Source organism: Hippocampus guttulatus, chromosome 23, assembly GCF_054856545.1.
Source record: "Hippocampus guttulatus isolate MCC_2025c chromosome 23, RoL_Hgut_1.0, whole genome shotgun sequence".
Lineage (NCBI taxonomy): Eukaryota > Metazoa > Chordata > Actinopteri > Syngnathiformes > Syngnathidae > Hippocampus > Hippocampus guttulatus.
This window is the reverse complement of record NC_141283.1, coordinates 2,464,755-2,489,970: the sequence shown is the minus strand read 5'-3', so window position 1 is coordinate 2,489,970 and position 25,216 is coordinate 2,464,755. Positions and strand designations below refer to the sequence as shown.

Genomic DNA, 25,216 nt, shown 5'->3' with positions numbered 1-25,216 from the left:
CGGTTTCCCGAAGACCCCGTCAGTTGAGCGCAGGCGATAAACAAAATACAAAGGAGGCGATTTGTCGTTACTCAGCGCACAAAAGGAATGTGACAGACATTTCGGCAAAGATCAAATCCAGTGTACCGTTTTGGACAAACGGGATTTTGGTCACTGGCAGGAAGCTAACTTTCTGCCTTATTTGGAAAAAGTACACAAAGCAGATGTTTATTTTGCCAGTTGTATTACCTAATTTAGTATTTTTTTCACAACCTTAGCAAAAGTATGGGAACACTTTGCTTTGATTACATAAAACTCAAGCTAACGCTAGCTAGCTCTTTTCACAGCCTGATTTTTGTTGTTCTTCCAATAAGTAAATGAAGAGCTAATCCATTTTGTTTGCAGATACGTTTTTTTTTCTGCCATTGTTGACAATTTAGAGTACTTATAAATTACTTTTGGACTGAAGCTCGGCCATGAATGGATGTATTGGTCAGTGAGGATACGGTACTTAGCGCTGATGTCAGTGAAAGTTGAAAATGCTATAAGTTGAGCTTTAACCAAGCCTGCAGCTGTCGCTTAGCAACAGCGGGAAGAATGACGACAGGCGGGATACTAGCTGGCAAGCTCACAATGCTCTACAGGGACAATCTCACTGCGAGTCGGCCGGACTGACACGTTCTTAAAGGGCCACGCAACCTGTTTGTGCGACTCGGTTCCCCTCTGTGAGCTGCCAGATTGTTCTGCAAACCCATCAATAAATGGCGCACCAAAGGAGCAGCGGCGTCTGCGCGGCCCTGATGAATATCGGCGTCGCACGTGTGGAAGAGGACGCGGGGGTTGTTGTCACGCGACGACGGCGGGGCGCATGCAAATGAGGCCACAGACAAAATTCCGATTTCTTTGTTCGGCGCGAGCCTCGTGTAAATAATTTCCCCAGATGCGTTTGATTCATCATGCAGACAAACAATTTAAGCGGCATGCGGCCGATGAGCATTTCATCGGATTCTATTCTCATTTTGGAAAACGGATGAATAAACGTTTTTGTCTTTGGTACAATGTGGGGCTGCGATAAAGATACATCTTACACATATTAACAATCGTGAGTTGTTTTTGATTATGCAAGTTCTGCCCTAATTTTAAATTATTCTGATTGCAAACAATTGCTTGGTAGATTTTTTTTTTTGCATTACCAATATCAGTGATTGACAACCGATTCGGTATTGATTAATCGTTGCACTTGGCCTACATTTCCAAGGTTTTTTTTTTTGTTTGTTTGGATTTTTTTTTGGGTGACACCATTTAATATGGACTGAGCGTAGCTGGGAAATGTGATGACCATATCAAAGATTTGTAAGGGCGAGTCATCAATGCTTGTGGCTTTAATATATTATTAAACAATGCGTATAAATGAGATTCCCGCTGTACGACTCACAGTTGCCCTTAACGATGATGTGAATCACTGGCGGTTCTTTCTCATGAATAGTCATCAAATGTTACACAATAATTTAAGTCACTCTCACTGACCTGTGAAGATCAACAGGAAAATATTTGGTTGCATTCGACCCACGGCTTTACTTCGATGGGTAGGGGCCCTGCGGTGGTGTCAGTGGGGGGGCAATTTGAATTCAATTTGAAATACCGGAACCACGCCGAAGGACTGCCTGCTCAGCCTATTGTAGTAGTAGTAGTAGTAGTGGAGGAACGGCCGCCAATTCAAAGCAAAGCGCTGGAAAACGATGACACGTGGATTGCGGTTGAGTCAGAGACTAAAACGAAGAAAGCGAAATCGTGAAAATATATTTTGGAAATTAACTGACTGAAGGAAGGGGAGGTGGTGCCATGAAGGAAAACGATGAGCGAATACGTTGAGTCAGCAAAACAGCCCGTGGCCGTAGCAAAATGACGACGTATGAAAATGTGACAGGAGAGGTGAAACAGAACGAGACGAGAGGACGGAAGAGCAGGATAGTGTAAATTAAAGCGGTGCGCGGGATGAATCTTTTCAGGGCGAGGTTTTCATAACACACAAGACCTTGAGTTTTTAAGAGCGAGTCGTGTTTTATGGCAGGTCAAATTTTACCGCCATTGGCTACTCACACACAGTGGCGACAACGCAAATTGGTCACAATTTAGCACAGTCTAGCATACAAGTTTCAAATCCATCCATCCATTTTCCGATCCGCTCACAAAGGTCGCGGGGGGTGCTGGAGCCAATCCCAGCCATCTGTGGACAGTAGGCGGGGACACCCTGAACCACTTGCCAGTCAATCGCAGGGCATACAGAGACGAACAAACATCCATACTCACACTCACATCTCAGGAGAACTTATGAGTGTTCAATCAGCCTGCTATGCATGTTTTTGGAATGTGGGAGGAAACCGGCGTACCTGGGAAAAACCCACGCAGGCCCAGGTAGAACATGCAAACTCCACACAGGAAGGCCTGAGCCTGGATCGAACCCACGGACAACCTCTGCACTGTGAGGTTGACGCGCTAACCACTGGACCACCGGGCCGCCCTCCAAGTTGCAAATTTGAATCAAAATTAAAATGACATTGTGATGCGCTAGAATGTAATTTTCAAATTGCAAACAGTTGCAATTGCAGGGGGGAAAAACCATGAGAAGTCAAGGGTCAAGAAAATTTCACGGGTAAAAAATTATAAGACGACAAAAAAAAAAAAAAAAAAAGAAAATCAATACCCAAGAGCAAAGTTCTATCATAAAAAACTACTTCCTTTTCCCCAAACAGTGCATCGCCTTATCGTTTCAAAATGTTAGAAGAGGGCCTTGAAAAATGAATCGCATATTAAATCCAATCGTAATTTCGAGCAAAAAAACACTTGGAGCTCAAGGTAGCGCATTGTGTGACGGGTATGAAAAACATGTCGAAGAATTATTAATTAGTTATCTCTTTGTATAATTAAGACCTTATTTATTTTCTTTCAAGGATCCATGAACACATTCCAAACAATAGACTGCAACAAGCCCCACTCCGCCCATTACATCCCATATCGCAACCCACAATAACAAAATACTGATCAGTTATTGGAATTAGCTGGACACCTTATGATTCCAGCAGAGAGAAAATAAAGCTCACTGCCTACATGTCTCATCAGATACAGGAAAACAGGTGCATATTTGAAGCAACACAAGCAAAAAAAAAAAGTGAGCATAATTTACAGGCTCATGACTTGGCTGCAAATGAGAGTGAGAGAGAAAAAGAGTCAAGTCAAGGAGTAAGTTTGCCGCCACTGGATTCCCTTGTGTCGATGAATAATTAAAATGGGCACTGGGAGCCAACGCGTGCATTTAGATGGCTTTATGTATTACCCTCTCAAAAATGCCAGTTGGGAGGGGGGGGGGGGTGATATGGAGAAAAGATAATCGTGCCAAATTAACCTTTAACATATTCGCACTGTGAGATCATGCAGCGCTCCACGGGGTATGAAATGAATTCGCTGTGTTAAAAAAAAAAAAACGACTGCTTTGACAATGAGAAAACAGAACGACAGTGAACTCCCACAAAATTGCAGGTTAGCGCTCGTGCCCAGTCCATATAGGTCGTTTTTTTTCTCTTTCCCCTTGTGCGGTAGCATAGCAGCTGTTTGAAGGTTAAGTAATACTGGAACAGTGATGCTAATTTACATAAACCTGTCAAAGGCTTTTTAACATTTTATGTTAGCATTAGGCTAGCGGACTTTTGATAGAGAAAACGATATGGTTTGATTGAGCAGTTTCGTTTTATGGGTCAGATTTACAGCAAAATTGAACTGGGAGTGAAGCAAGCACACTTGGCATCTTATTTGTAGAACTATGCAAGCTCGAGAGTGAAAACAGGTGCAAAAAAATCCTTTCAAGAGCATCTTTTAAGAGATTTAAGTGTGTTTTAATCAGTTTAAATGTGTTCAACAAGGATTTGCCGGACCAAACCATAACACAGCTATTCCTCATCATATTTCATCAACAGTGTGTATTCTGTGTGTGTGTGCGCGCATAGCCTCTGGCGCTGCTATCAAACAAATCTTTGCAGCTTAGCCACGCTTGGCCGCCAACAGAAAGATTGTCAGTGAGCCGACCAGCAAAAGAGCTCGTGATCCTCTTTCAAGGACATGTACCTATTGGGTGCCAATCAGATGGAAGACTTGACTGACAGTAGACGCCTGGATTAAGGAAAAGGTTCTGCATCCCCCTTTGTCACAAACACAGCAGGAACTGTTGCGGAGACCCTTCCGTTGTTGACTGATGGCAAAGGCACGTTCCGACCTCACGGAACCCTGTCATAAACCGAAGTCGCTGTACTTTGATTAACTGCATTAGCCTGACTTACGACCTGTGAAACGTGATGTATTTATGGTCGGGAATGATGGCGCGTACCCATCTGTGCATCGTTGCAGAAGTCAGAAGGCTGGGAAATAAATACCCTGGCCTGAAGACATTTTCTGCTAATCCACTCTCTCTAGTGCGTTGAAATCATTGTTAGGATTTTCAATCTGCTTGATCTATTCCTGGTATTTTGCGTGTCTTTAGCTATACTTTCATCTCAATTGCTTTTAGGTGTTTGATTCCTTAGTTTGAAGGATTACACAAAAAAACATCACAACTAATTTCAGTGTCATTTGGCAAGTCTTCCAAAGAGGAACCCAGTCAATTTTGACAAGGACTGAATAAACTAGTCCACATGACAGTCCACCTGGATTTGGAAATCCTGCAAACATATATTTTTCAGTTATTTCTCTTTTCCTACTGGCTTTAGCTAGCTAGCTAAATGGCTCGCTGTCCCTCTCGATTGATGGCTAGCTAACCAGCTAGCTAGATGGCTACCTAGCCAGTTAGAGAGATGGCCAACTCGCTAGATTATATGAATGGATGGTCGGACAGGCGGACAGACAGTTTTCCATGAAACAAAATGGAGAATATTGATTGGATATCCATCTTAATTAAGTTACCGCTGTATTTTCATTGCTGGTCAAACTCTGGTCTTAATTTGCACGTCCTTTGTCCCAGCGAGTGAGCCGCTAGCATGAAACATTAGCGACATAAGATGACAAGATAACGTGTTCGTGCTCCTCGGCAAACTTCATCAGCCAATACTCTTGCGGTGCCTCACAACTAAGACATATCCGCGCATTAGCGAAAGAAAAGGACGATTTAAAGTCCTTCGTCGACTTTTAGCTCACAAGCAGGGATGCGCGTTTCGCTGAGTCATCGGCAAATAAAATGAGATAGAGATGCAAATGTGAGGCGCTTACTGATGCATCCAATTTATTTGCAATTTTCCGCTATGTTTGACTTCCAATTCTTTTGCTGAGTTCCATCAGACAGATAATGTGTCATTAGATAAGAGTTTCAATGATGAACGCTTCTTGCGGGAACATAACGTCCCGCACAGAGTCTGGTCGTGATGGTCAATGTTGGGAAGAGTGAATGGACAATAGGTTAAATAGTTAAAAGAAAAAGAAATGTGGAGAATATTATATAACCGTGACAGAGCCAAATTCCAACATTCATCGCCATGAGATAAATTATGAACAGTTTTGGCGTTAAAGGTCGCATTCAGGTTTTGCTGAAAAACTGAACTGAAAAATACTGAACGTCTCTTCTATTTTGTTAGAATGTAAGATGGAAATAAATGTATCCGGCAGGATAGGGTCATGGAATGATTCTCCATATTATCGGACTTGTTTAACGTTCTTTGGAGTGTGCGAACAAGCGTCAAATTCATTTTGAAGAAATGCCATGGAAACATTAACAGAGAGACCTCTGGGAATAATAACCCCACAGGTCTTACTCAAAAATGATTTCGGGGACTTGTGTCAGAGGCAAAGAGCTGTCGCGTCGCATTAGCGTCCAATCATCGCGAGCAAACAAAAAACCCTCGTCCAAACACAAATGGAATCCGAAACTCGCGCGCAATATGTTGACAATGCAAACGTTTCTCTGCAGACTGGCATTTGCTCTACCTGAATACTCTCAAAGGCACCTCCAGTAAATGCATATACAGGCACGCACGCACTCAACACAGCGTGCTACAATGGCGTTAGCCATTAAAAATTCATGCCACTGCAGCAACAGTGTCTAAAAATGAGCACTGGGACCAGCTGCTGATGAGCATGCAGAGAGCTGGGGACACAGCGTGATTCGGAGGCTGGTAGTGTCTCCACAATGTCAATTTATGAGTGAGACCATAGAAAATCCTTTTGCCGCGCCATGTAAGAGCATTGCATTACAGCGTGTCTCAGCCACTCGAGAGACCGACCGACACAACGGGGTAGCCCCCGCCTGATGCTAACGGTGTCGACAAGCGAGGGTTTAATGTGCTCGCCGTTGTCCTCACTCATCGTTTTATCAGCAATCAACGCAACCCGCAATTTATTGTGGAAGCGAGAGCATCGCCAGGCGGCCGACAGCAAGAGAAATCAGGCCAAGAGAAGCCAATCAAAGCTTAATGGGGGCCCGGCGGTGCGGCTAGCCGAGACCTCTCGCGCTGCGTGCTCATCATTTACATCCACTGGTGTCTGCGAGATAGCGAGGCCTTGTGGCTTATCAAACAAATTAGTTGCTTAACAGTCAAAATCAAAGTGGCCGCGAGCAAAGCTGCAAGGTTATCCCTTCAGCTTTCCAAGGCTGCGCTTGTTATGAGTCGCGCGAATAAGAGGACCGTTTGGCGGCTTGGGCTCCGGACGTGGCTCTCATCCCAACTGGAGCAAATCGCCTCGCTTCCAAATTCTGTAAACCCCGCCCCTACGCAGCACTGAATCACATGGCGGAATGGACGCAATCTCTTTTTGGCTGCTCTCCATGTACAGACGCTTCTTCTTTGCCGTATAATTTATTTTCCTCCTCTCCATTTTTCTCAACTTGCAGCCCTCCTGTTGCTCGCCATCAGTTCTGGGTTTGCAGCACCAGAGACAAACCAAGGATACAGCAAAGGTAATGAACACTAACTGTCAAACTATTCTTACAATTGACATGGCGTCAATGTAGCTACAAGCCCACAGTAACACACACAATTTTTTTTTTTTAATGACTCCTACACTTTGTCTGGGAACGTCAAAACTCCCTTGTCACAAACAATCCACCGCACATACCCGTATGTCTCAACGATTACGGAGCTGTCTGCCGGTCCACCGGTCCCTCCCGACCTCGTTTACATCACAGCCACGCTGCGCTCGGATCGGACAGAAAGGCACAAACAGCCCCCCGGCCGGTCTTGTGCTGGACGTAAACACACTCATATGCATATACTGTATCACACAAACACAAATAAATACCAAGGAGCTGCGGCGGGGGAGGGGTTGAGTGTATGTCAGCCATGTGGCAAAGCATTAAAGGTTGAGTCATGTCGTCATGGGACACATGAGTGTCTTCCCTACAGGGGTCTTGGCATGATGGCAGATTTGTGTGTGTGTGTGTGAAGGGTTTAACCAGCAGGGACGAGGCCGCACGTCAAGATTCGCATCGCTCCGTTTGACAGGCGGCGCTAAGTGCCAAATCAGGAGCAGAATCACAGGCCTCCACCACGGCCGAGCCAGCAAAAGGCCGCTTGGACGCACTTAAGTAAAGTTCAGAACAAAATGGCATCTACTCAGGCTGGCATCCGCCAGGCTTAAGGGTAAGTCCAGGGGTATTCACGCCCTCACTCCACTACCAGCACAGTTTTGCACTGGAGGAGGGAAAAAAATAAAATTCTCATTTGCTCAGCAAGAGGAGGAACCTGTGCATGAGTGGTCACTCACCTTACCTGCTAACCATAATCCATAGCCCAAGCCTATCTGCTAACCCTAACATAACTCTCTGCTAACTCGCTCTAAACCATCCCAATGTTTGCTCTGGCTTTGTCATACTGAATGCCAAACCAAGTACAGGTTTGATCACACGGCCAACCTCGACCTACGAAGTTCAATCCTATCTGTGAACCCTAACCCTGAGGTCAAACTAACCATATTCGGGTTCTAACACTTTTTTCAGAAAAACTACAACAGCTGCCCAGTGTCTACCAGAAGACGTCTTGCCATCTCTAATCATATGGTTCGATGGTGCAGTCCCATGCCAACTGACACATTCCCAATTTGATATCATTTCTGTTGTTGAGAGCGACTGTAAGGTTTTTTTTATATGCAATTATTACAAATACAGTACAGTGAGTCTAGAAGATTAACCTCAGGTTACAACACAAAACAAGACCAATGTCATAAAAAGAGTCGCTCATCAGCTTTCAAGTTCTGTACTGCATGATAAATGTCATAATTTTAACAAGATAGCATAACGGTGCCACTGCACCTTTCTTAATCCTTAATCCTTTCTGACACAGGAAATCAAAATCAAAATGTAAGTAGCAAGAATAATTACATGTATCTGTGCTCTCATGAGAAGTATTTTTCCATCATTTGCTGAGGTAGCACACACACAAACAGACATGCTAATGTGAGTCGAATCCTTGTGGGCACTGCAGGCTATTTGGTGAAGTTAAAAGAGTACAAAAAAAAAAAAGAGGGGGGGCGGGGGTGGAGGAGAAGTCAAATATCAAGTAATAGTATGTTCTCCACGGAATGCCCGAGAGCAACATTATCCACATGGCCAGACCGGCTGTCCAGACTTGTTAGCGACTGCAGACGCAGACGCTAATATTCTCCAGCTGGAGTTGTTTAGAGGAACACGAGGAAAAGTAATAGCGAGCCCTGAGCAAAAGAAGGTAAGTGCACGGCGGCGCAAGGTCCCAGCGAATATTCCGTACGAAATTGAAGCACAGAAGCGGAACAGTCATATCGGCAGCTACTGTGTGGGCTGGAGAATGGCTGCGGAAAACAGATTTTTTTTTTTTTTTACCTGCACAGACCCTTTATGTTAGCACTTGTATTGCCAATTACAGTCTGTGAACCAAATGGAGTACCACCAAAAATCATGAGCGTCACTGCAGAAGTTTAGGCAGAGCGTACTAAATATGGAAGAAAATCACTCCTGGAGTCCAATGAGAGGAGTCCGATTGCGCCAAGTAGCACAACAACACCTCCGCAAATCTAAAAAAACATTTTGTTCAACCCCCCCCCCTCCCCCAAAAAAATAAAAATAAAAAAACACTGATGAGCAAAGAATGGCTCATTTCTATCTTAATGACGCAGCCTAACGATGCCTGTCGCTAATTAGCTGTGTCATTTTAATGAACGGCGAGACAATTAGCGGATGGATTGATAAGTCAATCGCGAGAATAAGAAGACGTTTGATTAATTGTGAAAGATGACTTCTGTGCCATGCAGTATGTTTCAGCTTAATTGTCTACGAGCTTTTTTCTTGTTTTTGTACAGCCCAAAGTGGCCGGCGGGTGGGTTCAGTTTTATGTTTACACATAATGAGGGCTTTCATCACATTCTAATGTAAAAGCATGGCATGCTGGTCAGCTAATTGAATATTTTGTTTCCATTTTTTTTCCCAATTAAAATGAACTTTGTATCAGGCTGGCTGATATTTCTCCGGAGATTTGCGTAAACAGGAGCAATAACGGAACACATTTTTTTTCCCGAAAGAGAACAAAATAGTGCAACAAACCAGACGTTTGGATTCGGGTCAATTGCATACTGTTCCTAGCTTGTGCCTTAATAAAGTTTTTTAGCTACATTTGCAGGACGCTCCGAGTCATTTTCACTGTGAAGCGCTATCCAATAAATTCTAAAGGATTTGGCTGAATATGAGCAGATAATATGAACTCAAACACTTCCAAATTCATCCTCTGCTGCATTTGTCAACTGTAATGTTATCAATAATTACAAAGGAACCCGTTCCATTCGCACGTCAGTATAGCAGCGCAGTCTACTGCAAGTAGAGCTTTTCCGCTGGGCCATTGCTTTGTAAGCGCAGCCACAGACTACGCGGGAAAGATCTTTCCGAACGTGAGGTTCCGATGTCCCCACTGTCTGCGTGCATCGCCAAGGTAATTAAGGTTTGCATTTTTATCGATTCAGCCAAGTGAACTTCTGTGTCGCTGTCGTGTATGATTAGCTTGACGCTGAATTAAGGAGCTGGCGTAATGTGAAGCCTTTATCATTGGCCAGACAAGAAGGCTATTGATGTATAATGCTCGGTGGCCAGCAAGGCCTTCCCTGCTGACCTATCGGAAAATTTGACCTGCATTCCAATTCTAACATTTGTTCCATCAAGTCCCATTATGTAGTCACAATTTTGGGTGCATTTTGTCACTTTCTTCTGTCTTTGTAATCAGTAATGACGCTATATGTAACAAGTGTCGCTCTGACCTGTTACTTTGGGGCTTTGCTGAAACAATAGCGGAATATTCACAGCCAGAAAAAAAAAATCCCATTTCTAATTTGCCAACAGAGCACGCAAGCAAACATGTGGCTCATTCAAGAGCGTGAAGAAAAGACTGTTGTTTGGAGTATTTAAATGTTGCCAATTTTAAATCAGTAAAAGCCTGAGGGTGACCACGCATTGAGATACGCGGCGAGGAGGACGCACGACAAACGCCACACACGCACTCACTTGAGGAACTTGACAGTGACGAAGCCGTGGCGCGGTCGCACCGCGACAGTACAGGAGGATATCGAGCGTGAGTCGTAATCGATGGGCAAGCTAGCAGGCCACACAAGTGGGTCAATCGACTCTGCAGCTGCAGCAGAAGCAGAAGCGGTGGTCGTAAATCTTCACCTGAGAGCAACCTTTTTGTCCTTTAGCTTCAACATTGTCTTTGAAAGAAGATGGTCAACACTGGAACCTGACTTGCCCAACCTTCAACAGAGAAATATCTACACAACAGATTCATTTGATATGAAAGAAGTCAAATGACACTTTCTTTTTTCGCCGAAGCAATCTGCTTGCGGAAGCACGGAGCATCCAGGAAATTCTCCACCAGCGCTGCATTATCGACAACTTTGACAAGCGGCGCTTATCACAAGCTAACGCTAATTTGTGCAGCCAACCAAACTCGGCCCTCAAGACGTCAAATGATCTTTTACCCATTGAAAGAAACGGAAATACATTCACCCGCCCCAGCCTCTTCAAAACAGCCAACGAAAAAACTTTGCAATATTTGTTTTGGTTTCGCATTCGATAATATTGCGCTGTAAAAAAAGATGTAGTAATAACAAATTAAATAGAATGCAAAGAATAACATTGCAACTATCAATTCACGTTAGCCTCTTCATGGCGTTTTGCATTGGGCGTTAGCATTAAACTAGCTGAAGGGAAATTTGGTGGTTGTTTTACACGCAACGTGTCATTCTCTTTGTTTTATTTTCAGTTTGACAATTGGCTTAGGAAAATAAGGAAAAGTGTGTGTATGCGTGTGTCTTTATTCCATGCAGCCCACCTGACTCTGTTTGTATTTACATGGAGCCACACGAGCATTAGCTGCCGTCTGTTGGGAACAATTACCGCGCAGGTTGCTGACCTCACAGGCATTGTTTCTGACATCTCATACACACACACAAACACGCACACACACATTGCATGCCTTAATTTGAAATTGTACATACAGTGGAAAAATAACAATCCCTGTTTAGTATTCTCTTCAAGCAGTAGCCATCATTGATAACCTCGCATGAGGTCATCAAGACTTTTATCCTCGGAAGAAATTTTAGTCACTCATGAGCAAAGATGACGTGGAGCATCCCGAATCACAGTGACTCACGTGAAGACTGATGGCACGGCGAGCACGTGTGCAACGTTCCCTCGGATTAAGGCTAATACCTTCCCAAATCTTTTCATTAAGGGCTTTGGAATTATAATTCAAAAGTCTTATGTCTCACTTAAGTGTGCGCACGGCCCGTGCCACTCGTGGACAAGATCGGAACTGCTTGGGAGACAAGTGCAGTCATCCCGCAGACTGCCATCCTATTTGGCTCACTTGTCCAAGTTAAAGGACTTTAGCAGACGCGCTTGTCAGCAGACGCCGTGCCTGCAAAAAGAGCGGCGGCCAAATTGTTGCGGCACTGATGCAGCACAATTTGTTTTCCACTTGTGACAAGTGGCAGAGCACAGGTCGCGCTTGGGAAAACCCCGAAATATACTTTGATTACGTCGCTGTTAAAACGCACGCACGCATATACAAAAACTGCTTGCGGGGAGCGGTCATGGCAAGTCAGAACTTCTCTGCTTGCCTTACAGTCTGCTAGCTTAGTGCTAAATAGCATCCATGTTGCTGTGCAATAACCCCTTCAGGAATGTATTGAACACGAACGTTGCAGCATGTTACATTCTTTATCCTTTGCGAAGAACAACTAATATGAATGCCAAACTGACGAGCTGAGAGTACATCCGTCTTATACTGCCCCCAGGTGGCCAAGGAGGGCACGCCAGAAAGAGCAGCACAATGGCTTTTACACACGATTCAATCATTTTGTCTGTACTTTCACGAACAATTAATTTTTTTTAATCGCTCAATCCAGTCACAGACAGGTAATGTAAACATCTGTTTCCCCATTCATACGGTCTGAGTAATCCCCCATTAAGTTTCAACTTTACCGGATGGATAGATGCACAATGTAGCATAATATTTTATCGCTGTTTTAGAAAACCAATCTCTCAAGGGCATCGGTGACAAATTGAACAAGTCAATCCCAATAAAAATATTCAGACCACACGACAGCACTTCCGAGTGAAAACGCAACACGGTATGAAAAGTGAATCCCGAGGAGCCGTAACCGCACGCAGATCAATAGCAATTCTATTCGTCAAGCCGGGGGGAGGAACTAGTCGTCCTTCCCCTCCATCCACACAAAACCTACGGGACAACGTCCTCGCATTTAAGAGCACCGGCCATCAAAAACGGGGCACTTCTGGGATGGGATCACAAGAAAAGTGATGGGCTTTACTGCTGTGGAGGGGATCAACCGTTCATCTCAAGAGAATACACACATGCGCACACACAGACGTTGACACACATGTACACACCTCCTGTTCCTGCTGTAATTCTCAGTGCTGTGCCACAGTGCCAGCCCGAGGCTCTTGATCTGCCACTTCCTGTAATTCTCCGCAGGGGGCAGGGGGTGGAGAGGGGTGCCGCCAAATATCCTGGCAGCTCAGAGAGCCACACACAAACCCGTACACAATTACAGCAAAGCACACAGGGAAAAAAAAAAGGACTCCTCGGAGAAATGTGTGTACCAGCTAGTTTATCATCGGCTACACTCTGCCAAACTTGAAGTAGAACATCCAAATTGATGAGCTCCAACAGTGCATTTGGTACCTGCGCCGTCAAGTGGGGATGTAATCAGATTAATCCACCCGTTATGTGGCAATTATAGAAAGCATCAATTTGACAAATAAACAGAAAAACACAATACAACAAGGGAATTACACATGGGGGCATTTAAAACAATCACGTAACTTGACCTTGAAGTCCCTCCAGCTAAATGCTAACCCATAATGGAAAAACTCCATAAACAAGCTAGCAAATAGCATCTACTGCATGTAGCCGTGTTTTCACCCTTAAAGCAACGGATATTTGAACATAATGCAGTGACAGATGTTGACAGACAATGTGACAGTACTTACATGTATCCTCCGCAAAAAAACACTAATCGCTTGACTGATTAGTTAACAGGTTTTTGAGGTTTTTTTTTAATTAATTGGCCGATTAATCGTTATCAAAATTTTATTCTTTCAAGTATCTCTCAGGCCATGACTAAAAATAATGCAGCTTCGCGAGTCGCCTTCAAAACTCTTTTTCGTTCCTGTCTGCACGTCTGTGTTGGACTGCCCTCAGTGGCCACTTCGCATACACCAAAAGGAGGCGCAATTATTTAACCACAATGTGCACAAACAGCCCCTTTGCTAATATGATTGAACTAGTATCAGACAGCACAATTGATTTTGAAAGCAGTCGGCTGATTACAGTGGCTAAAATCTGATTGACTACACCAAAAAAAAAAAAAAAAAAAGGCATCCACCCACCACTGCTCCAACCGCAACATGAAGTCTTCATTACGGCTCCATTTGTGCGCACTGCACTGCTATCACTGCCATTAGATGAGCAGACAAAAGAAAAGAGACGCACGACTCCAACTTGACCTTGACTCCGATAAGACTTTTGTCTGAGCCGGCAATCTGTCAAACTCCAGATACGTCCCTCGGTTCCATTTCAAAGCGGCTGGTACTCAGCCTGGCGGGAAGTGAAAGGCAGCTCGGAGGAGTGTCCCACTCACTTACTGTTTAGTTTTTCCCAGTCGGCGAGGTGCACTGTAATCCTCCCTTGTTCTTGACATTGTCCGAGCACAAAACTGTAGGTCCCGTCACTTTAAAAAAACCACCTAAAATCTGGATTTTGGCCTCTTTTACTGCCGCTTCACCGCTCCATTTGTGAACTGGGAGCCAGAGAAGCCCTGTGAGACACTTTTGTGATTAAGAACACTATATATAAACTTGACTTGGCTTGACACTGTCTGTTCAGCAGTCCAAGCGTGGTTCTATTCCCGCCCGTGGATTTATTTCCTAACCTTCACATCGCAGGTGAGCAAGCCTGAGTCGAAGCGGCGGCTGCCAGCGAACGGCTTGCGATGGAACGGCCAAGCCATCAGCTCTCGGTCACGCTAATGAGCTGGCGCGTAGTGTTGGACAGGCAAAGGTACACACGGAGGACCTGTAAAAGCAGCCTGACAGCGGCGATCTAGCCGGCATCCTCTGAAGCCGTACGACTCCCCGCGGCGGCGTTTGTTTGCAAGCTGTCGTCGCCGTTTGCCACCGCGCTCTGCTCACACGTTAATTTCGCTAACTTTTTGGGGGTTTCTGGCATGTGTACTTGCACCATGTATTTCAGTCTAAATACAGATACTTGTGTAAACAGAAAAATAGAAGTCCTCTTCAGGTCCATTGCTAAAGGTAAAGTTTTTTTTTTGTTTTGTTTGAATATGTTTTTGGAACACTGCACTGCGGACGTTCACTTACCCACCGCCAGTTTCCAGGGGAATGCCGTGATTTTATTACTCCTCGGGCGTCACAGTAGGGCAACCGCGCCTTAGAAAGGATACAGTCTGAGCGCTCCGCTCTGAGTGCCGATGGCCAGGATCTTTTGAACGGGGTCGAACGCCATGGACGACGGCTGGTACGGGAAGCCATGGCGGACGGTCTGAGCAGAGACGGGAGAGTTTCAATTAGCATTTGACAGCTGCGGTGTTACTTTGGGAAATTATAGTGCACACCTGGTTGCGGGGGTAAACAAACACAGCAGATGGATGTGGAAGTGGAGAAGTCAAAGGCGGTGTTCGGAATCACTGCTTTTCCAATGAGTTTGCCATTTTGTAGCGCTGTTCGAACGTGTAGTGTCAATACGTCTGAATTTAAATGTGATCGTCTACCAGAGAGTGAGGAGAGGTGTTCAATACGTTTAAGACTGAAAACGGAGGTGCACCATATGTAAAAATCCCGATTTAGTGATCAGAGAGTAAGAAATGAATGAATCTGAACACAGCCCATGTACTTTTCGTTCACACTGATATTTGGCTTGGCTATTTAGGATACTTTTATAATCATGGCCCTATTTTGAGATTCCTCCTCTACCGCACCTCTCTGGGGGGTTTTTTTCCTCCTGTTTTTTTTTTCTCTCCGTCACCGCCTCCCACATGCAGTGGTGATTAAATCCGAAAATACAGGAAATCCGCAACAAACACAAGAGATTTTACCTGTATTTTTGTTTTTGTTTTGCTTTACCCCACTCTGCTCCTCTGTAGGTGTGTAACTGTGGCTTTATGACACCAGTCATCTGGCAGAGGGCTGTGTTTTGTTTGCTCAGTGGCAGACGGTAAAGGATGTTACGTAAGGGGAGACAAGTGCATGCACAGACACCTGCCGTCCTCGCAAACGAGCCGTGGTGTGAATTGCGCACCCCGGCCACCGCATTAGGTACACCTACCTGCACGAGTGAATGAGAAGTGTTTGCCATTCACATTGGTCGGGAAGTATTCATTGAACAATATTTTGGAGTGGGCCTGGAAATGTGTGATGCTGAGAAGCAGGTAATGCAAGAGTATAATTTTGTGCCACTTTTTCGAGCGATTCACATCCAATAACGTAGCCCGCTTGCTCTTTCACACGATGTCATAACTGACAAAACGCTAGAGTCGATCTAATTATTCACATACACACAGAATGTGCATATCTGTTTGCACATCCACAAACAGAATCCATCCCTTCGCGTAATGTCATGTAATAATCCGGCTGTACATTCACATGCACAGATTGGAAATGCTCATTTGTCCATTCACATACATAGTGTAAACATCTGTCTGCCCATTCACATATACACACACAATGTGAACATCTGGCTCTTCATACACGTAATGTCTGTATTTCCATTCACAGCAGATATACACAGATAATGCAGCTTGCTAGCCCCCCTCACAAAAAAGCACCCCAAAATATGTACTTTGATGTCAAAATAGTACCATAGGTCTCATGGAGGTTTGATGAATTTCATTGAAGAGAAAATGAACTCATTCACGGATCGGCATTTTCAAAGCAGAGCTCCCCACAAAGTTGACTTGGCTGAGCCCATGTGACCGTGCGTAACTCCAGGGTCTGAACTGGATTCAACTATCGAGTGTGTCACAGCTAAGGATGGCCACAGCAAGTACCCTCCTATATCGATATCTTCTACTCAAAAGCTTTGCTGATCTCAAATCCAAAGTGTTGCCACACCACCATCGAGCGGGATCTGGTAGTCATTACAGTGGTTGGCCAACCTGCATTTCCAACAAGCTGGGTGAGACCTTTTATTCATGCCGAGCCGTTGAAAAACACGTGACGAATATGTATATGGGTAGCAGTAAACGGTTGTATTCCAGCTCACGAATAGAAACTTTGTTGGCAGTGAATGAGTTAAGAGGCGCAGGAATACGGGCGTCTGCAGCAAAGTGGAGACTTTTGAGGACTGACAACACACGATAACAGCGGAAATAGGTTCTTCTATATTCCCTTATGTGAGTGTGGCTGTATTGAATCTGTTGACAAAAATAATTCTTCTAATAGAAGCAAGAAAGCCGGGCGAGTGCAACCGAGTGGAGCCTGTGGCGCGCTCACTCCACGTTAGTCTGTCACCATTTAAGACGCACAAAGCGGAGTGTAAACGTTAAACAACCGTACCTCCTGACTTGACACCACAGGACACAGAGGCCAAGCAACCACAGAGCGTGCGGGGCGCATGCTGCATTATTAACCCCATCCACATGCTGTTATTGTGGATGCTGGAGTCGGGAATAAAGGGCGAGTGGGAGTGGTGGGGTTTGTTTCTTCTAATTCCACTTAAAGTACTCACTTCAGGGTGCCATCAGCCCCTACCCCCCCCCCCCTCCTCCTCTTCAGCCCCAAAACGGATCAATGACATTTGGGGTAAAGTATGGAGGGGAGAGAATGGCGAACGACGGGACAACATATACACTCTGTTCCAGTGATATCCCATTCACCACCATTCCGCTAATCCAAAGCAAGCTGATTATGCAAGAGGGGATCAGCGTGGCCAATCCCCTCTGATATGACAGTTCACGCCGCAAACGGGTGCACGCCGGACGCAAAAGCAACATGGGGACCCCTGATGTAGTCTTTTTTTAAGTAGCATCAGCTACTTAAAAAGAGGGTGGGGGCTCACCGTGAACTTTAAATGCATTTAATTTCCTGTGACATGGGTGGGAAGGCCAAGAGGGTTTGACACTATCCCCTCTTCCCCATGTGGAATTCTTAAAAATCTCAAAGCAACTGTTGTGAAAAGCATAATTCTTCAAATTTAACACAAAAGTACCCCCCCACCCCCAACACTTGTGCTCTATGCTGACAACATTCTATACATTTCCAACCCCGCACCCACCACCCCACATTGGCTTTTTACCTTACAGAGCTGGAAATGCTCAGACTGGAGCTGCTCCTGGACCAGATGGTTCTCCTGCGGACCCACTTGGACCAAAGGGTTGGAGGAGGAGATAGCGGAGGAGGACGAGGACGAGGAGGACGCCTCTTTCAAGCCGTCCAACACCTTCCTGATGTTGAACTTCTTCATTTTTGTCACTGCAGAAGGGAAGAGAGCATACGTTGGGTAATAGTGGAAGTGGAAGCAGGTGAGGAGAGATTGGGTGGGGGGGGGGGGGGGGCACTTACATGCACACGTAGTCTCTCGCTCTCTCTTCCTCTCTCTCCACCTGGTAAATCTCACGTTTTAGTGCGTGTTTTTCTGCAAGCTCTCCATACTGCAAGGCTCGAGCCACACAGTCTTCTACTCGATCGGCGATTCAGTCAGGAAAAAAAAAAGAGCAATGAAACAGAAAAAAGGAGGAGGAGGAGCAGGGAAAAGGGACGAAGCTGCAGAGATGCTGATGCGTCGGTCGGTGCGGCGATGTGCTCGGACCATGGCCCCACTGCGTCTCTCCGTGGCTCGGCTCGTCCTCCACCGCTTGCCCCCTCCCCTTCTCTCTCTCTCCCGTTCTCCCTCCCGTGCGCATGCGCGTCACTTGGACGCAGAATCCCGCCACCTTGCCTCTGCCCCCATCCCCGGACCGCCCGCTCTCACTCACTCTCCTTTTCTTCCAACGACCCTAACCTCTATCAATCCGTCCTCATCCGCTCTCACGCGCGCTCCGCGCCCGGGGTTGCGCTCTGCTGCGCTTGCTGATTCCTGCTATGTTGCGGGGAAGTGGACCAGGACCGCACGCCGCAACCCCCGCCACACCACCACACGTGTGGGTCAGTGAGAACGGACAAAAACTTCATTACTGGGCTTAACCCTTTCACGCACACCCTGTAACCTGATAACATGAGCTGTCCACTGTAGTAACCGCTGTTACAGACCCTGAAGTCAAGTTTGTTTCTAAATATTTACACGTTTGAAGATAATTGCTGAAAAATCTTAATAAAAATAAATAAATAAAAACAAATGATATCAACTGCCAGTCATCTTCAACGTGGTTGCTAATTTCCAGTACAAGTCGACAGGCAGTCGAGAGCCGCTTGTTGAGAGTGAGTCCAGACTAAGATTGAGGCAGGCTGAAGCTTTGATCGGATGAGACCAAGTCAGGACCAAAACAGACACTTGCAGAGGTTTGAGACCCGTTCAAGATGAAGTTCATTGCAGGTTGAAACTATTGTCAACACAGAGACTTTGAAGGTTTCAGATCAAGTCAGGACAAAGCTTAAAGTGGGTTGAGACTGTAAGGGAAATGACTTTGAGGTTTTCAGACCAAGTCAAGAGATTGAGGAAAGCTACTTGAGACTACACGCATACCTCAGTTTTCTACCATAATCCCTTCCAGAAGGCTGTCCGAAAACCGATTTGTTTGAAAACCAAAACCACGCTCTTTAAAAAAAATTTAAAAAAATCTTTGACACCTCTGCTCACAATGGAACGCTACACGAGGAAGCGTCACTTCCTCGTGTAAGGAAGGCGAGAGGAGTCAAGTGTCAGTTTGGTCGAGAACCGATTTTTGGTCTTAATCCGAGGCATTAAAAAAAAAAAAATCAAAATTTTTGGTCGAAAATCGATTTGGTCGAGAACAGAGACGTTCAAAAAGCGAGGTTTGACTGTATGTGAGGAATGAAGGAATTTAGACGAAATAAAGACCAATATCAGAGGTTGAAAATCCTAGAAAAAGTCCAGATCGAGACCAAAGTGGAATTAGACCAAGTCAAGCCTCAGAACAAGACCAGTTGAGAATCTGTGCGTGCGAACGGTCACATTTTTAGGCCTAGGTGAGGTAAAAATGTCTCTAAAAAGTCACGGTTGAGCTGAAAACTTTAGTCCAGCTGTTTACAGTTTATGTGGTCAGAGATTACGCGGCCCCCGGGGGCGTCTCACACCACAACGGTACCGACACCTGTCAGGTCACCCGCGATGGGCAGGTGTCTCCCTTGCACCCTGGACGTTGGGAATGCAATGTGGAGGGGGTGGGAGTGCGCCCTGGTGGAAGTAATAGAACACCTGTTCTCATGCACCCATGCCACATACGGCGATGCCGCATTTTCCGTCATGTTTACACGCACGCCCGTCACAAGCGGGTGAAGGGGGGCTTTGAGGCGACGTGAACATGAAAAGAAAAAAAAAATCATTCTTCATTCACTTGGGTCATTTGCATAACGAAGTGAAATTGACCATACGTATCGCCTCGATTCCGAGGCGGTATTGAGAATATATTAGGCGGAAGAACAAAGAGGTTCTTTGCGTGTGCGCGAGGACGATGTGAGAAAGGGGAGGACCATTGGCAGGGTGCGCGTTACATCAGTGATTTAATTTAGCGCCATTGTGTGGCAGCTGGGGCCATTCATCTTGCCGCATTATGTGTACAGCTCCCCGACTGCCGTGTTTGGACGCTTTGATAAGGCTTCCCGCGGCGGAGGCTCTTCGTTGCGGCGTGTAGGGGAAAGAGCCAAAGTGGTTTTGGAGAGAGAAAAAAAAAAGCGGTTTAGAGTTATCGTGCGTGTTTATGACTAATTCTAATTGGCTGATCGCGAGCCAAATTACAGAGACACTGACCCATCGCCTTGAATCAATGGCTTACAGTCAGGTGGGCCTCGCAAAAAATTTTCACATGACCTTGAATCACCGAACAATCATGATCAAACTCTACCGTCCAAATCTCGACAATCGCGCTGAATCTGACCACTCTCTCACCCCTGCCGATTGAAGTCAACAGAAGACACGATCATCAGATGGCCCTGAAAGACAATCCTGAGCGATTTATCAAGACATGACACTTTCAAAGTGTCCACTTTTCACATGTTTCAAGTTAAAACGGCGACGTGAGGACTAAAATGATGTTTTTTGCTGGTGAACGAATGACCAAAATGACAACGTGTGAGGCCCATTTCAAGGTGTCATACGAACGACTCTTCATTTATGACTGCAAAATCTCCTGAATCTGGTCATTATTTCACCTAATTCCAGCTGCCTCTTCCTCCTCACGGAACTCACTCCCACTTCACACCTCCAGAACGCGGGATTGATATGATGCCTTGTGCTGCAAATTTCACTGTCCATTCGCTGTCAGGATACTCAATGTCACCGCCGGAGTGAACGTCACCATGTTTTCCAAGCGCACATTTCTGCGCGTGATGCCGATCAACATTCCATCTGGCAGGTTGACTTCGATCTTACAGTAGAAATCTTTTGGGGGCATCTGCATGCGTTATCAGCGCAGAACATCCTTTCCCTCGGTAGATTACAACTCCACACAATAACTCGGGGAAAATATGCAAATAAGGAACATTCCGTTCCATGATGCACATGAGCGGCGGCTAATCCAGTGCTAATTCCGGGGGCAGAGGTTAGGCAGGATGAGCAACGACAACGGGCGGCATTCGGCGATGGCTGCATTAGCGTGGCGCCCGCTCACTTTGCTAAAAATTCAATGCGTGCGGTGACAAAAGCCAGGCTTAGGTGGCCACAAGCTAGCCAATTAACACAGAACGTTGAAAATCTGCACATATCGCCTCGAGTGTTGCTTGCGAAATTGAACTCAGCTTTCCAAAAATTGTCATTACTCACAGTTACTTTGTATTTTAACAAGGAGGGGGAATACTTTTTGACTTGGGGACAGGTAGTTTTGCATTTTTGTTGTTGTTGTGCCTTAATAAATTAAATTGGCATTTAGAAAAAGCATTTTGTATTTCTTTGGGGAGTCTCTATGAGCTCTTAAAATTATTTTGATAAACTGAAACCTTTGCGTGTGATAAATATGCAAAGAACACAGAAATCGGGAAGGGGGCGAATACTTTTTACACGGCGCTGTTGGAGAGGATGCAAGTCAGTGGCAAAGCGCGGTCGCTTGCCAAAAGTTTGGTGTTCGGTGCGGAGGTGTCAAACTCAAGATCTGACTCGCCATATCATTTTATGGAGCCTGCCAAAGCAAACTGTGTCTCGACCTCGTGCTACTTGCTAAAACCTGTAGCAAAATTGAGCCACTGAGAACTAGAGTGGGAGAACTCCATTTTTGTAAAGAATGGTGAATGAAATCTCAGTTTGGAATGTGTGAGGGGGATTATTTACTTGCCAATGATGACTTCCTCTGGATGGAGGTCTCGTCTCTAATCCGAGAAGGCGCCGTCAGTTCATGCAACAAGGCGCGGTTCCAGAACAGTGCGGTCGCGATCAATTCAATGCCCTGAAAATGAAACGAGCTGGCCAAATGAGAAAATCCACAAGCAACAATGAGGCGGTTTGGACTTCCGACCGCTTCGACTCCCGTTTGCCGCACCACCGTGTCCTTATTCAGCCACTGAAAACTATCATCAAATGAGGCTGAGCACTCCTGACTGACGCATCCCCAGCGCCACCGTGTTGGGAGTCCTCGGAGCTCGACATCGTCGTCGTAGGGCATGTTTGGCCCCCTTAGCGACACAGTGCTGTCTGGAGAAAGTGGGGAAGAAACACCAGGAGGTCACAGCGGGTGAGGGTTACGCAGAGTTGAGGCGTGGTGTGCAGGGAACAGAAGGCCCGGGGTTTTCGAGCGTCACTGACAGCTGGAGTTAAATCAAGCGAATTGCAACGCACCTGAAAGCGTCACCTACTGTATATGCCCGCGAGGCCGTGGCAAGCGACCAAGTGGTTGATTTGAAGCACTAACAAGCGAGAGAGGACCGGCTGGCTGCGTTGCCACGCGCAGACCATAAACAAGACGCTTGCGGACAAGACGGGGAGGGGGTTGGGTGAGATGACGGTCTCGCGCGATCCATAGTGACAAGAGCGCACTGCGATAACGCGAGCGCTAAAAAACATAAAAGGCAGACACAAAACTCACAATGGTCCCGGAGGGATTTGAAGTTAATGAGCCGTTGCCGAGGAGCCAGCGCTCGACACGCGATAGACGCGGCGTCAAACATGCACGCAAATGAGTCGGATAAAGAAGATCTGTGACATAGCTGGTTCACGTCCCTCGAAATAGGAAACCTCCTCCTGCCAATATGCTTTCATGAATCGTGATGGCAGGGATAAAATGGATGACGACTTGTTCATTAAAAATAAAAATAAAAAAGACTTAATACAATTAAACAGCTTAGTCGCAGGACACTTACAGAGGATATTAAAAGTCTACACACCCCTATTGTAATGCTTCTTAGTCATTTTAAAAAAATTTGACGAAGTTAGGTCATTTTAAATGTTTGTTCACCATTAATAAAGTGTGGGGGAATTAGGAATAGTTGAACATTACAAATCCTTCAGGCTTCTTAAAGAAAGCAAAAAATATATTTATCAGGGAGAAAAAAAAAACAAGAACAGCTGAACTTTATTTGAGGTTAACCACATGACCTCAATCTTTCTTTAACTTTCCATTTGAAATGTTTCATTTTAAAAGGTGGAACGTTTTTTGAAATGGTGTATCAAAAACATGAGAACAGGTCTGTGTCAACCACTTTTATCTCCTGCAGCCTCGCAGGACCACGAAAGAGGGACATATGGTCATGACATCTGGGGTGCACATCGCATGAATTGATGAAGTGATGGTCCAAGCAACCAATTTCAGGTAAAATAAGAAGAGGCCCTGGCAGGTGGATAGTGAAGCTACCATGGCGCCATTCATCCATCCATTTTGTGCCACTGATTTATTTTTTAACTGTCCTGTTGAGTTGCTTGGTTGTGCAATAATGGGGAAGGGACACTCAGACAGAAAAGAAGTTTTTATCTACTGAGCATGAGGGAACTGGGAAGGTGGTGCCACACCCTGTGAGGAAGGGACAAACAGAACAGAAGCAGGCAGCGATGCCGGTGTCTGGTAGGAGCAGCTAAGCAATGCCCTTAACCCCTGTAAAGAATTTCAGCACAAATGAGAACAGTCCAGGAAGATTAAGTCATCACAAAGGCTGTGGATAACAATTGGAGATCGAGATGCCCTGCACCAAGCAACTACACCCCTCAAGGGAGTCGTGCGAGTGAAACGACATTACTGCCGATGCATGTGAGAGTTGTCTGAAATTGCTGTGCAGGTAGAATAAGGATGGAGAGAGAGTCCCAAAAGGGATATGCAGGCCCACAGAGATGAGCACTTTGCAGAAAACGTAAAAGGAGCGTCCCAAATGTCAAACATACACTTGGAAATGTAGCACAGATGGAAGACTTGACTGCACGGGTGCAGATGAATAGTACACGAAATGCAGGAAGCAAGACAAGCATGCAACGAGTACTTTCAAAGTAAAACAGGAAAGAACTGCACCATGTCCGGGAGGAGTACCGGTATGTGGTGGTGCAAGGTAGAAGAGAAAAGCAGGGACAAGAAAGACTATAATCACAAACGAAGCACCAAAGACCAAAAATCGAGATGGGTAGAAATGATCGAAACTGCAGTGTGCGTTTGTGCAGTTTGTGTTTGTGTGGATTTATTTGCAGCAAATAGCTCAGGGCAAGGCTGCGACGTGTCTGCTCGACTGCATTCGGGAACACATTCGGGACGCCACAGCTGGTGCCCGTTCCGATAAGGCGCTAATCTGACCCACTCATGTAGTGGAGCAGATGGACACCACTGTTGAAGGAAAGGGCAGTGCAAGTGCTGTCACGCTTATGACACAGAAGCTCTGGAAGGACTGAGTCAAGGTTCTGTGAGGATTGGGGGGTTTTTTTGTAGCCTTGAGGATTTAATACGAAAGGTGCGCTTCGTTGACGAGAGCAAAGGCCACTTTTGTTGGAAATACACGGGACCCAAATGCGGTGCCCTGGTATCCAGTACACCCATCCAAAAGTCACGAAGGAAGCGGGAATACCTCTTTCTCCACCTCCACAAAAGACGTAATGAAAAAGCACAATGAACAACTATTGCAACCCGCAGGCCTCAGATGGTAAATTAAGCGGCGCAATAATCCTCCCAGAGTTGCTACTGCGCAAACCAATCCAGCGGGAGGAACCGGCGAGCTGACATTCCCTGGGCTCTGGTGTGTAAACGGCAATCACGGAATTAATTTAGTCGTCTGCAACGCAAAAGCAATCAAGCCGTGATTTGAGCAAACGCAATGTAGCAACTTGAGCGTATGCATTCCCCACACCCCACCCCTTTATCTCTGTATGACCACATCTGAAGAAACTAAAACTGCCAAGCAAAAGCGGGAACGTAGATCAGCTGCAGCAAAGTCACTTCTCTATTATTACCACAGACAATTTGTGGCCGCTGTGACATCATGCACCGGGCTGTTGCTTTGGATCGCTGCCATCTCGGGTTGATTTAAATGAGACAGACAGGTCTCCGCGCACAGAGGACATTTGTCATTTAAGACCAAATCACATAAGCCTCCCCTCTTACATCTTTCAAGCACGTGAAGGACAGCTGT

The 25,216-nt window shown here is 45.7% G+C and overlaps 1 protein-coding gene across 4 annotated transcripts in view; it reads right to left on the bottom strand.

The window, feature by feature from the left end:
• The window catches only part of LOC147185693 (syntaxin-binding protein 5-like), a 55,335-nt gene extending 36,984 nt beyond the window's left edge, over window positions 1-18,351 (bottom strand). For all 4 annotated transcript variants that reach the window (XR_015099455.1, XM_086104412.1, XM_086104411.1 and 1 more), the window contains exons 1-3: window positions 18,074-18,351; window positions 17,808-17,983; window positions 14,959-15,056 (exon numbers count right to left, since the gene is read on the bottom strand). Coding sequence is in view for 3 of the 4 variants with exons in the window: in XM_086104412.1 (XP_085960538.1) it covers window positions 14,959-15,056; window positions 17,808-17,975 (266 nt within the window). In the remaining variant the exon portion in view is untranslated. The remainder of the gene's footprint in view (window positions 1-14,958; window positions 15,057-17,807; window positions 17,984-18,073) is intronic.
• Between the last annotated feature and the right edge of the window lie 6,865 nt (window positions 18,352-25,216).